This window comes from Bombus vancouverensis, chromosome 11 (genome assembly GCF_051014615.1).
Source record: "Bombus vancouverensis nearcticus chromosome 11, iyBomVanc1_principal, whole genome shotgun sequence".
In the NCBI taxonomy this organism is placed as follows: domain Eukaryota; kingdom Metazoa; phylum Arthropoda; class Insecta; order Hymenoptera; family Apidae; genus Bombus; species Bombus vancouverensis.
The window spans coordinates 7,093,535-7,108,472 of NC_134921.1; the positions used below are offsets into that span (position 1 = coordinate 7,093,535).

General features: G+C 41.1%; 1 protein-coding gene across 6 annotated transcripts in view; it reads left to right on the forward strand.

The window, feature by feature from the left end:
• Positions 1-500: 500 nt before the first annotated feature.
• The window catches only part of by (focal adhesion protein tensin), a 180,557-nt gene continuing 166,119 nt past the window's right edge, over positions 501-14,938 (forward strand). For 2 of the 6 annotated variants that reach the window (XM_033326979.2, XM_076622788.1), the window contains exon 1: positions 501-1,295. In XM_033326979.2, coding sequence (XP_033182870.1) covers positions 1,203-1,295 — 93 coding nt within the window. In that variant the 5' untranslated portion in view covers positions 501-1,202. The remainder of the gene's footprint in view (positions 1,296-14,938) is intronic. The other 4 variants (XM_033326977.2, XM_033326981.2, XM_033326985.2 and 1 more) reach the window with 3 other exon arrangements.

A 14,938-nucleotide genomic window follows, 5' to 3' on the forward strand; every position in this document is an offset into this window, starting at 1 on the left:
AATTAACGGTGCAAAGTTTCTTGAATTTTGAGAAGAAATTGCAATCTATCGTCGAGTTACCCGATAATCCCTGAAGCTTATTACGCAGAAATTGAAGATGAGATGAGATTACGCAGAAATGATCAGACAGGTTGATGAATGTGCGATGACAACTACCAGAAGCTAATCCACCTTCAAGCTCGTTTCTTACGAGTCTACGAAGTTTTTAGTGAATATATTTTCTAATATCAAACTTCTGAAAAATCTTATAATAATCCAAGTGATAAAAATGATCTCGCTTTGACTCAAAAAAATAAAAATTCGTAAATCGCACCAGTCATATATACCAATTGAATAATATTTCTCGCGATTTGTGGGAAATATTATCGTCATTAGTGGGAAAGGTTGATCGCAGAAGAGTCGACGAAACGAAGATAAGGGACGCGGTGACCCAGGCTGTCAAGGCGCGTATAAAATCGACGATAGCAAAGTCGACAGTCGGCAGTGTCGCGGCAGCCGCGCGCGAGAGAGGACGTCGTCGTTAGTGCTACGTCGACGCGTGGAAAAGTCAGCATAGAAAAGTCAGCGTGGAAACGTTAATGCTTCCCACCACGCTGTGTTTTCGCTTTGTCAATCATCTCGCAAGAATTGTGTTCGTTTGTGTTCTTATCGCAACCTGCCTCGATTGTGCCTGAACGAATCGATCCACGATACATTACGAATGAAAATCATGCTTAAGGGACGATCTATAGTGCGACCAGCTAATTAACTTGCAGTCAAGACGCTTCGTTTCGATGCAAAATCACGACGTACGTGGTCTGCGCTTGGAGATACATAGAATTATTAACGAATCAGTGATGAATCGGTGAAAAGTTCAAAGTAGAAGGAAAGACTCACAGAATTCATAGAATAGTCGAAAAGGAGATTTTCATTGAAAAGAAAAACGAAGAATCCTGGCGAACAAATTTAAAGGTTCGGATTAAGTCCTGGGTTGAATCCGGTTTAAAAGCGCGCGACTTTCCCAACTTTTCAAAAGATCCGCGAGATGCAGCGAACGAAAGACGCAGATAACAACGTAAAGCCGAGGAAGCCTTGAGGGATTTGCGGAAGGAGGACGAGAACGAGCTAGTGACTGGCAGGGAAGCGAGAAAGAGAGAAGTAGGAAAGAGAAGAATCGGAGTCGCGAACAAGAGGCAACGGAGAGGCGAGAAAACACTCGAGGAATGCCGTGGATAAAGTGTTTGGGCGGCGGAGGCGGAAAGGCCAGAAGAGGCAAACCACTCAGCGTCAGCCAGCCGATCCACCTGCTCGTCAAGGTATGATTTGCCTTAGTATTTCCCTCGACGAATTTTTCAAGCAAAATTTCTCCTCAATGCCTATGAAGAGGTTCCGACGGGGTGGTCCTGTTGCAAGATGGGTGTTAATATTGCGTTTAAATTATATTGCACATGGCCCCGATCAATTCGGCTATCGATGGTTTTCTCTTTTTTCTTCTGTGTTAAAGAGGTCCTCGAGTCAAATCTGGAAGGGATTCTGGCTCCAGATAGGCGACTTTATGGCCGCTCTTTAACTTTACTGGCACGGTTACGTGCTACTAAATCGCCGTATACACGCTTATCCACTTGTGTTGGATATATTTAGCATGATCAATGACGTAAATATTAATTTAGAGATTTCGATAGGGAAATGATGAGTAGTGGAGATTATTGAAGTTAATGCTTAACAGGAAGTTATCGTGATTTTGTATCGAAGACGTATCATTGACAAAAAAAAAAAAAAAAAAAAGGCGTCAGAGGAAAATATCTAAATGGTAATCTTGTCTGGTGATCTCTTCATTCATTGGAAAATCGTGTGTTCTAAGATCTCCTTCGCCGATAATTTAGCGACAAGCCAGCTCCGTCCTTTGTCCTAATTGCCTTCCATCCCTCCGACAGTTCTGTATCACGGAAACAAAGGACAGAACTCATAGATAACGCAGACAACGTTTACACGAAGCGTTTAATAAGCGTGTCGCGTTCAGCGAGAGGCAGCTTAACTAGGAAGATGGAGCGCGGGAACAAAGAATGAAGAAAAAGGCGATAGACAAGAAAAAAGGAGAGTCGGACGAGGAATGGGTTAAAACGATTATTGGGCGAGCGTTTCTTTCGTGTTGGAATGCCATAAAGCTGGATAGATACGAAATCCTGAGATGACAAAGGGGCACCATGCTGGCCCTTTCAACCAGCCTTGATTTATTAATTTCTTCGTCGAAGACCTGCTCCTTTGAGTCGACTGACCCAGACCGCCCCGCGGCCGACTGTATCGATTCAATGATACATCCGCACGACCCACCAATTAAATTGATAATAACCACGCCGCGTTACCTGCTTGTTATCGTGCCTGCTGGCTGACTCTTAACGCAATAGTTAAGTGACACACACTTGTGCGCGATCGTCACGATGAAGAGGACTGGCCTCGAAGGGATCAGATCGACGAGAAAATCTCACTTGACACTCGAATCTCGATTGACACGTTTTCATTCGGTTGATATCTCAATTTTTGCAAAATTGTATTGAATTGGCAGAATGACAGCTTCTAGTTCTCTTATACAAGTCTGTTCGTTCGAAAGGATAGAATTTTGGACTACAGCCAGTAAAAATTAACTAAATTCGAATTTTCTATTATTTACTGAGTGAGTAGCATGAAGTAGGAAGTTGTTTAGGTCTGGTGGTCGAGTTCCTTTGTATGAGTAATATTTGGAATACATACGATTCTTTGGATCAGATCCAAGTTATATATTTCGAGAACAGTTAACGATTCTGGTGGATGACTGCTGGTTTGATCTTAAGTAGTTACAAATTACTAGGTTTCAATTATCGTGGAAAGTATGTCAGACGAAAATTGTCATTGTCACTGTGGCAGACGTGTTCTGATTATCAAGGTAATTATCGAAGCACAAAAGCGACTTGAAAACAAGGTCGAATCCTCTTTCGTGTAGTTTCCTACGTTCTTCTTTTGAAACGATATCCGCTATTCAACACTCTTTTTATGCAAATAACGTCGCCTGGTCTGTAATTAAACGAAATTAAATTAAAACAATGTGGTGGAACTGAACGACGAATTAATTTATACGGCAAGAAGCGATTGATCCTCGAATTAATTAAACGCCGGTCAAAATTGAATTTCTCCGATTAAAATTTACGACCGTTCTGTTGCGAATGATCGTTTACTTTTTTTTGGAATATCGCGTCACCTGTTCTGACAAAATATGTAATTCGTCAAGTCTGCTAACGAGTTACAACATATACTACCGTCCATGAGTTTTTGTACAATTAAATTTGGTGTAATCCGATCAAAATGTTGATGTTCCTGGTGTATGTTCAATGTTGTGGTTGAAAAATGCTTCTTTAGTGTTGATTCTTTATCTTCGGTCGGTACTCTGCTAAATTTAAACTAAGACAAGAAATATATCACTTAAGATCCATGTTTATCCGTAAAGGAGAGCTGACTATAAAGTTTTGGAATGTTGCTAGAGACATATATCTCAATCCCATTAACATCGAAATATTGAACAGACTTGTAGTCACCTAATTTATAATGCTTTAGAAAAGTATTTTAATACTTACGTAACTTTTTCGAATGTATTATGTGTGTTATAGAAAACATATCGAGCTTTCATTAACAGTAGTGTAACATATGGTATATACCATAATTATATTGCTAAAATATGAAACTAATCTTCACATGTATGTAGAAGTTGCAAAATATTCATTATTCAAAAAATCGATACCAGAATCTAAAATAATTTAGAAGTGTTCACATACTTATAAGACATTAACGTGCATCAAACAGGGAGCCATAATGAAACAGGCAATCAGAATCCCGGGCGAAGTCCTCTCACGATAAAATAGAGTCCCACGCGAGGCTCATTTTGTTTCAGGTAGCAACTCGGAGGCGTCGTTAAGCGAATTAAGTACACAGACTAAAAATCATGCGCTAATAGCGGCGCGCAATTAAATAATAGTAAAGCGTGCTACCACCCGTGGTTGCGTGCTGCAGCGATTTCATTAAAGCGCCACTTAGCATCGCGAATGCGATATTCCGTAGAATGAATGCGTCCATGAAGCTGGCCATTCTCGCTGCTCGTTCTCCGCGCTCCTAAAACTCGCCTAGGCGAAAACTTTGCCGCGTGTTTGTCTCTCTCATTTATACGAAAACGAGCGTACCGTCGGAATCACACGATAAAGATAAAAAACTTAACTTTTTATCACTTTCTGGATTTTTTGTCACTTTTTGTATTTTTCACGATTAATAGATGTCTTTTTTAAAGAGTCTTGTTTGTTTTTTAAATATTTTTTGTTACTGCAAGATGTTATTCCTAACGCAGACGTGACGACGTGTGCGAGCTATCCGCGATCATGCGAGCGCACCACGTCTGTTATTATAACCGTACCATTATCGGTACTATACACCTGTACGGATTGGTTCTGGCCTGTGTACGCCGCCCATCAGCAAGCACGCTCCAGAGCTGGCAATTAAATTAGCGAGCCCCTGGCAATTCTGCGATTTTTCACATGACGAAACTTTATGTAATAGTACTCGAACGGAGATGAAAGGTCGCGACTCCGATGATCTCGAGGAGTGTCTTTGGAATTTGCTTAATTCTAGTCTACATTAGTATATTACTCTTCCACGCGAATTACTTCTGGCCTTTTATAGACTTCGTATTTCCTAATCTCAGCAACAGTGTCAGATTTCTGCATTACGTATCATAATCTCGTAAAGATGTTCAGGTATAAGTAAACGTGCATTTAAAGTCTGTTATCAAACATGCATGGAACGAAATTCCACGCATTGCATCACGTTCCTCGTGGCGCTACACTTGCTTTGTACAAAGCCCGGCAATTAAGTCAGCGCACCTGCCACGCAATTATGCGAATTTTTCTCCAGGCACGCTCACCGTCACGGCAAATATGTTAGACCACATTTGACGGCGTATTTTTTCTTTTTACACGCATTTTTTGTCATGCGTGTACATGCTTAATACGTCTAATCGATTTGAACCGATCAGCTCAGATCGGATTACGCGTTTGCTTAGAAAACTCGGTAGAAAATTCCAAACGAAGCGATTTCTTGATATTCTCTGTATGCGTACGCGGAAAATTGAAATTGAGTGGTGAAAAGTACCTCGTGAAACAGGATCGATCGATCGAAGGAAAACACTCGACACGCTTCGATTACCTTTGGCTAAAAGGTTAAAAGCCGGGCTGGCGATATCTTTCACGGTGAATCAGCGAAGGCTCATAATTCTCCGGGAAGATTAGGAAAGTCTCATAACTATCGTCATCATCGTGAATGCTCTCCCGGTAACCGGTACGTGTACCAGCTCGTATATTACGCGGAACGTATGTGCGCATGCCATTGAATAGTACACACGGCAAAACAATGTTTTATTGGCTGGGTCTGCTCCCCCGGAACGGAGCTGCAACGTTCCTTTCAACTTTTTCTAGGCCAAACCAGCTCCAAAATTAATCTTACGGATATTAGACTCACCTAGAAGCTCCACTTTACATATCTCGATCTTTTACTTTGTTTTATCTCTATTTTATCTGTGTGGCAATTGGGAAGTTGAAGTGGTAAATGGTATAAGAATGCCACGAGTAAAGATTCTTGATAGAAACAGAGAATTTACAGTTAATTTTAATGTTCATATCTGTTATATGAATCTTCACCTCTCTATTTTGCTCTTTTTCTTTTTTCCCTGCTGCAATTGAGGAGTTAAAATAGAACAAGATTTTAGTAAAAACAAGGAATGTATTTTTGTTTATTTTCTGAAAGGTCGGAAAACTCAGCGTTTACCTTTTTTCGATAGACTTACAGAAAAAATAAATGGTAAAAATATATCTTCCATCTCTTCCAACTACAATCGTAGCTCTATTTTGTCATTGTCCTAAAAGATAAAATAAATTATTCTAGCACTTTTAACTCTTTTCGCTGTATTCCGCTGTGAAAAATCGCTTTCTACTTTTTAGTACTTCAATCGTTTATCATTTCACAGTCTGAGTTATTTAAATTTAAAAGCAATATTCTCTCTATTTCGGTGGCATTTACGCTGTTTTTAACAATCTCATAAAAGTAATGGAAATTAAATTTTCGCCGTTTTAAAGAAGGTAGAAGTTTCCGAAGAGCATAGAAATTAAATAACACGACTGATATAATAAGAAGATGGAGAAGTAAAAATGTAATGGCGATTCTATTTTTGAAACGCCATCGATATTCAAGGCTGAGAAGAGCGCGTTTTCTCTACGTGAAACGTCAAAGTGTCCGAGAGGTAGACACGTACGTGGGTGTCGATAATGTTGTGACACCGCTTAAAAGGTGTAAAGTAAAGACTGTGTGTGCGAAGCAAACAATTTTCGAGTTTATTGAGCGAACGCCCGCCGGCGAACGGTTTCAGGAGCCGAGTCCATGCGCGTAGGCAGATATACTTACCTCCTAACGTTTCAAAGCGTTTCCTAACGTTTAACAGCCCCTTTTCATCTTGACGAACCTCCATAATAAATTTAGAGTCGCGTAACGATTCGACTATTTCATTGATTCGAAGAATTTGGCACGACGTACACACCTTGTGTTATTACATTCAATTGCAAACACATAGGTATTAGAGTTTGTTCTTATTGCGAAAGTTTGCGGGAATTTCGCACGTGGTGCACGGTCGGTGTTAATGGTATCCAAATTCGAGACAAATTGTACTAACAAGATTAGAACAGGCTAGTCAATTACCCGATGACTCCATCCTTGTTCTATTTTTGGACTCATGGACGTTCAGAGACTGGAAGGGTCACCCCTTCCAAAATGGTCGTCAAAAATAACACGTTTGCAGACGTTCGATGACATTTCTGCTCATTCGCTTGCCAAATCTGGTGCCCAATTGGGTCAGAAAGTGCACGTGACGAAGCTTAATATCGGAATCTTCGATGTCTAAAGACAAGCAAAAGAAGAAGTTAAAGTATGCAGTGACCGAAATACGCTTCATTTGTATCGTCAAAAAGGAATTGCAGTGAATTTATAAAGTTTCTATGAAAAATAGCAAATTAATCATTCTCAATGCGCAGTTCTGCTATTTATCTAAACTTCTGACGTACAACACTTGAAGAGATTTATAGAAGGGGAATCTTAAAAGTTTCCGGACAGGAGTAGCGAAGTTGAAGAGGAAGTAACGGCGGAATTGAATTGAGAAATTATTCGAGTGCTTACCGGACGAGGCTGCCAGTTCCGAAAAAGGAGGAAAGACGCGGAAAAGCAATACAGAGAAAGAGGGTTAACGAGCAACGAGCCGAGAGAAAAGAAACGAACACTGGTGGAGATTAAATCGCGCGATATCACGGCTTAACGATTCGAGTCTTGCGCGAGCGACGATGGCCGACCTCTTGAGATTCCTTAATTGCAGCTGCACGCCGGTGCGCAATTAAAAGTTCTTCAATTGGGACACACGTATCGCATCTCGCGGTACCTCGTAGTTTTATCCAACCCTTTGGGTCAACTACGTAGAATCTTTTTGCTCGTCGGATTATCTTCGTAGAAAGCTAGTTCAGGCTTGCGTATCCCGTTTCATGAATGGGTCAGCCATATCCAGAAATCTTGCTGACACCTGCTTCACACTTGCACGATTCCAGTGCAATTATGCCTCTGAAATAATCAATGTGAATGAAAATGATGTGCAGTGCTAAAGAATCAAGGACTTCTTTTATTCTATTAATTATTCGCGTTTGCGATATTAAACACAAGAATATGCAGTGAATAATATGTGAATGAAAATAAAAAAATGGAAATGATGTGCAGTGCTAAAGAATCAAGGACTTCTTTTATTCTATTAATTATTCGTGTTTGCGATATTAAACACAAGAATGTGCAGTTTTAATTATTCCGTTCTTATAATAAGCTTTGGTTTAGTGAACAGCATAAATGAAGCATGATAATACTCGTCGCAAATAATTTTCTTATTCTTTGAATTATCCCCATTTACAATTGAATTCAAGAATAGACAGTTCTTATTTTTCGCGTTAATAACAGAATTTAGTAATTCGTATCGTCCAAAGTGAAATAAAGCGATGATCAGAGTAAGAGACATAATTTTTGCTGTTCATACTTGATAACACAATCTAAATACGCTCTTTGAAGTAAAGCAGAATGATCATCAGTATAAAAGCAAAAATCAAGAATTTTTTATCGTCTAATCCATTTGCACTTGCGATACCAGATACGAGAGAAACCTGGTAACTACATCGTCGATCGTTTAGCTTCTATCGCAAATTATCATCGAAGATTTCCCTAAAAAGATCCGAAATACGTTCAGGATGCTGTCAGGAAGACTTTACATAAAAGCAATGAATTCCCCGAAGGATTTTCGTAACAACTGCTCTGATCCTCCGTTTTTTCCCATCGCCAGAGTACTCTGTAAAAGAAAGAAGAAGTTTGAGACCCAGCCATAGATCTTGGCGAGGGGACGTTGAGCGATAGCAATAAGGAAGCATCAGAGAGATTCCCGTGCCTCGATCAGTCTCTCATTGTTTCTGAATAATTGATGCAGCACTTGGCGTCGTCGGTCGATCGTCCAGAGAGAACAATCGACCTGTTCGTGTGTGGCTTGGATGAAACCCGCCGGTCTACACGGCGGTACAAGCGGTCGATCCATCAGCGAATTATCTGGAATCGCGAAAAGTAAATCTCGCGACGTCGGGCGGCGTACACACGCGTGTATATGATAATCTGGGCAATATCGCGAAATGTCAGAAAGAGCGAGGCGCAATTTCGTCGTGTGTAGTCTCGTTACGAAGGATGTCGGGCCAAGTGAACATCGGCGTTGCGAAAGGAATTTGTTCGTTCGACTGTTTCCACAGGGAAATGTACTCTTCGTTCGACATGGATCGAACTATTGTTGCCACACACGCGTTTCATCGTGACGTAATTTTGAGCGCTCGGCGCGCGCGATGGGAACGATTCATCGGCCTTTTCTTTTTTATGGAGATTACCGGATACATTTGCATGTTGATTTAATTCGTTCGTGGGAAACGATCCGTTGTATCACTAATAAATGGAAACGTGAAACACCACTGGTACGTTGAAAGTGTAAATACAACAGAAAAATTGAAATTTTCATTGGAATAATACATTTGAAGATGAATATTTCCCGTACAATATAATAAATTAAATTTTATAAAATATATTAAAAAAGAAATCGCGGAATTAGCTCGAGTGGGTATTTCTGTAAGTTTATATTATATTCGAGAATGGTTTTCGTTTGAGAATGAGATTTTCTTAGGAAGTTCCCCTTGTAATCACAAACTCGTTCCCCTGTCCGCGATTCGAATGCTCGACAGCGCAGTTGGATCTCGGTAATTCCAGCAATCAGCCCGACAAACCCTTTTCACCGGGAGTACCGCGACACGACAGAATTCTTCCGTGGTCTCGGAGGTGAACAAAGGTCGTCGGATGATTTCTCGAGAGTCGGTAATGAGCAACGTGAGTGGAGCGAGCAGAAAATACGTGAAATCTGTTACTTCCACGGTTGAAAGCTTACTGCATCGGTTGAAAGCCGCACAATAAGAAATGACATCTCACTTTGCATATGATTAACCACACAGACAGATTCCAAGTTCCATTTCTATTCATAGGATCCTATTCGAAAGAACATAAACGAATCGATATAGAATCAGAGAAGAATGAAGAAAGAATAGTAAAAAGTCTTCCGATAGTCGTTTCATTTTTCTTCGCGCCCTGCTTTCTTCCGGGAAAACTCGTAACCCGGATTTTTCGATCGTCTCCTCGAAACTTTCGAGCGAGGAATTTCAATTGTTTTATCTGCCCAATCGAAAAAATAACGAGCCTTCCGATGGATTCTATTATTTAGCCCGTGGACTGAGTTGGTCGAAAAGTCATCGACGCCGCGTTCACGTCTCGGATTTCTTACGAGTATCGCCGTCTTTTTCTATCTGGTTCTATTCTGGCGAGGAGTAGTGCGCATTCCATGTAGAGATGCTCGTAGCGAACGAACCGGTGCAGAAGGAGTACGGGACCGTGGCGAGGAACGCAGTCTACCGTGTATAAAAGGGTGAAAGGTGAAGATCAGTTAAGGGTGATATAGTGAAGGCGTTTAGTTAAATCGATCAGATAGCAGCTTTGCATGGCCCCATGGTGGCACCCTCGCGCGTCTGCCACTGTCTTTCCCTGAATTATGAGCAACGTCCACCTGCAAAACGTTTCTTCCTTGATCTGTATTCCCACAACGAGCACGTGCACGCCGGTTCAATCTCTTCTCGCTCTTTCGTTCCTTTTTCCATCCTCGACTTTCAACCCAATCGTTGCCATACGTTTCTCGTCGTAGTACGATTTCGAACTCGTTAGGATTTTATTTTGCTGCTAATCTCCTTAGAGTCATATTCAGGTTGCTCGGTGGTGTGTCTCGTAGACTTTGCTCTTAGATTAACACGTTTTAAATCGCCATGCCACGAATGTACACGCTAATCGTGGTAGCACTTAAAGTGGAAGGATATCCGTGACGGGATTACAGCTAGGAAAGATAGCTGTCTACTTATTTTTTTAGGACGATTGGCCTAAAAGTGTCCGTCGAGGAAATCATCTAATCACCAAACCGAGTTTCCAGAATTACGAGAGGCTCTTTAGCTGGACGATTTATTGTCGATTTACGACAAGGTACGAGCGTTTCACTTCATCAACGGTATCGAGAACGGTCCACCAAGTCGAAGGATAATGGGCCGATGAGTAAACGATCATCGTAACCATTACTAGTTCTCCTCGAGCCTGAACAATCCCGCGCTTAGCGCGATTTACCGGCAGCGAAGAAAATACGAACTTTCTAACATTTTTCACTGCGTCTTCCGCTATCAGCATTGCAAAGTGGCAGCGAGATTTGTGATCAAGTACTTCAACCTTTAATAGAAAATTAGTACAAGGTTTCAATACGATATTATATTATAGTTAACGTAGAGTAGGCTGACACGTGCATTGCATCACAGATATTTTAATATCTTCGGTACTTTAATATTTTGCGAATAATATTTTAAAAATTCTAATTATTTCCAAAGACAAATGAAGACAATTTTGGCAATATGTGATTGATGGACAACGTGCCAAGCTTAAGCGGGCATAAGGATAAAAATTCGAATTCCCTGTAACATTATTCTATTTGAAATTTTTCGCATGTGGGATAAAATGACGACTCTTTCAGAAAACAGATTTAGAGAGGGAAAACTCGTCTATCTGCCAAATACACGCATCTATGTATAAAAACGCTGGCTCGAAGCGATTGAAAAGACTCGAGCTGGAAATCCTGGTCGGTTAATCGGTCCGATCGTTTCCGTGCACGCAAACGCTTCGAATGTTTCCGTTTGGAAATCGGAATCGACGGGAGGGACACGCTCGAATCGAGAGACGCACGCGTGTCCAATTGCAAACGTGAAAGCTGCCCGGTTCGCGCAGAAGTCGGAAAGGAGAGCGGAATTCGATCGACCGGATAAATGTTTAAGCACGCTCCTGCTTCCTGTTTGGACCATTAGCTGCGCCACAAGCCGTGCAATCGAATCCAAGGATCATACTCGGCGTAATGGTCGCGTGCTGACTTGGATCCGCGCGAAGATCTCTGCATGATTTCCCACGAAAATCGCAATCGTGGTTTGTTGATTACGAACAATGGTGTCCATTTGACGAATAGGAATTTATGGATCGAATCTAATGTACGTAATGTTTTCTCATCCTTGAGTTCTTATGTTAAAAAATAATGGTGTCTTCTAGCATACAACTATTTTGATTAACCTGTACAAAGTTCAAGATTGAATTTAAAAATGTTGGGGGCCCAAATAACTCTATCTTGCTATACCTCGAATAAAGAGGGAGACATTGATAAAACGTGTCGGTCGATTGACGTTCCCTCCTTTGTGCTGGTACAAAGTGGACGATTTAATTGCATGATCGAAGCACATCGTTTCAGATAGATCATCGCCGCATTGAGGTACATTCTATACGTTCCTTTTGAAATGGACAGTGACGTAACGACAGTTTCTCTATCTGTGTGTTAGACTCATCCTTGTCGGTGGAAGATAATGCGGTAATGAAAACGGTCTCGTTAGACCGCGCAATAAAATGACGTGGCGGTTAAAATCGAATCAGACTTATATAATTTTCTTGACTGTCAAGAATGGTAAATAACGGTGTTGACGACCATTTCGTTCACCGGCAATCTTATTAAGACAATAACCGAAATATTTTGCATAGAGTATTCGTGGACGTAAAAAGATAGCGGGTAATTTGAAAGGGTAATTTTACGGTAGTCCTTTGTTCTACCCGAATAAAATTATCTTTAATCTCTCGGTTATTAACTCAACCGACGGACCCAATTTTTCACATCACTTTACAAAAAGTATACGTAAAATATCTCCAGCGGTTTCAAAACTGTGATAGATATTTATACAAGCCATTATTTTTCTGTGAAAATGAACGAACCTCTGTAACGTCTGATTTCTAGCTATTTCTCAAACGATTATAGCCAGTACTTCCACCTGTCAAGACAGTGTACGGTCGTGCTATAATTATTTGATGGCGTGTTCACAATGACGATCACAGACATCGATAGCGCGTCACGATTCGCGCGATGTAAGAACGTTTCACCTGGTCTTAAATCCGGTCTTAAATCCAGATAACTGGACCATGTTACGTGACTTTTCCACCATATAGTTGGCAATGGTAGAAGTTTGGTTCTTTCGCGCGGTGAAACACAGCCGTCCCAGAAAACGAGTAGTCATTATTCGTGTTATTGCGAGCAGGATGCTGGAATATGCGACGCGTGGCCGTCGTTCCATATATTCTGCCCCTGGCATGCTTCCCGAATATTTTGTTCCCTTTGGAATAATACGGTCTGCGCCGTGTGTCTCTGCAGCCAGATTAAAAGTCATCCCGAATTTTCTACGTCCAAGAGCACAGCCTCCCTGTAATCCTGTCGCAGGCGCCTGTAATCCGTGCGCTTACGTGCAAATCCAAATAGAGATGGAACAGGTGTGCAATTATCTGATGCCGTTTGCTCATGGATTTTATAACGCTGATGCTACCGGTTGTTGTTTCGAATGGATTCGGGGATCGTTTGTCTCGAGCCGGCAGGCTCCTCCTAGATGCTTTAAATTGTCCTTTTTATAGTAGTTCTCCTTTTCCCATTCTAATAAAATAGCATACTGAATAAGCTTTCTTGAATAATTTCCGCGTAACATGACAAAGGACAATGCTGTGGATCTCTATCTGTCTTCAAGATGCAAATGATCCTTATAGTTTTACTGAATACGAGTAGTTTCATACTAGCGTGCAATCTAACATTTATTTCTATGTTTCTTCCAATGATATTTTAACTTTCTAGTGAAAATATCACAGAACCTCTCTGGATCATTTTTTTTTTTTTTTTTTGAGTACGACTTATTCACATTTTTTGTTCAGATAACAGATATTCATATGCATCGAAATTTCAATACATGGAGTTCACATTAACGTCCACTAAAATCTTTTCTCCAATAAATGGAGTTCACGTTCACTAAATTTCGTCCCAACAAACGAAATTCTACTGATATATATTTAACGATCATACAAAGGCCATTATCAAGTGAGTTCGAATATCGTTCGAACATTAATAAGCCATTCGAAGATCTTCCTTGGTTTACCAAAGGTATCTCCGAAAGGGGAGAATAAACTAACGATATCAACAGAGGAAAGAAAGTACCTCGGGAGAAGTTTGATTCGAAGTTTCCTCTTTGATGAGGTTTGTAACAAACCCCGAGGAAAAGTACCTACGGTCCTTATTAAATTTTTCCAGCAGAGTATTCACAGAGGCGAGAAATGATCGTTCGCACCTCATTTACCCCTCGCGTTTCGGTATTCTTTCTGCTTTCTTTTGCCTATCATCGCACCCTGCGCTATTATTTCTGCCTGTAACAACCCCTCGAGTCTGGCGAGACGACTAATATCTGTAGCTTGCAACCCCCGTCAGCGACAAAGACGCGTTATTATGCACGTTCCCGGCACGTCGTCAGCTTTCAAACAACCCTTTCCCCACCGGTAGCAACAATAACAACCGTGTCTAGTCGCTTGCGTGGCACAAATGCGCGCACAGGAAGCGCACGTCCGATTTACCCGCGCTCGTCGCGGCTCCTACAACACTTCCGTTTAAATTAACCATGCTGACAAATTATTAATGTGCCCTGTCTGCGATGTGCATATTCACACGCGGAACTGTGGCTTTCATACAGCAATCAGTAGACTTTCAATGGGAAAGCTGGTAATTAATTTTTCTAACGAATATTTAGTATGAAATTTTCTAGAAGGTTTAGAGATCCGTTATTCCTTGATTGGAATACTTTTAGACATTGACACGTTGATTGTTGGTTATTCCAACAGAATGCACTGTTATTAGGCATGTACATTAATTTGGCGCTTTTAGTTTCAATCCAAATAGGAATTTCTCCCCTGATGGGAGACTGCATTAACGTAATTGTACAAGCATCGTAGCAAACATAGGGCAGAAGAAATAGAACTAGACACTGCAACTTTGGAATTGCAGTAATTCCTTTTCATTCGAAGCTGCACATTTCGTGACGTGTATTTATGATCAAGGTAAAATCGCGGACGTACGTTCATGGATCGTGATCTTCGATCTACGTTGTTTGCCTCGTGAGGATCTTCCCGAGAGTAACCTCTGGACACGTGGGTCACTTTGTCGAACTCGGCCATTTACCATCACGGTTCGGGTAAGGAACAAACGTTACGAAACAGCCCATGGAACACCGAAAGCAATAACGACTGGCAAATATTTGCCAGCCGGATATTACGTGTTTCCTAAGCTCCGACATTTCCAATAACAGAATAAATACACCCTGACGTACAAACAAGGATGCATCATCACGCCCTTAAACGGATACACAAATAT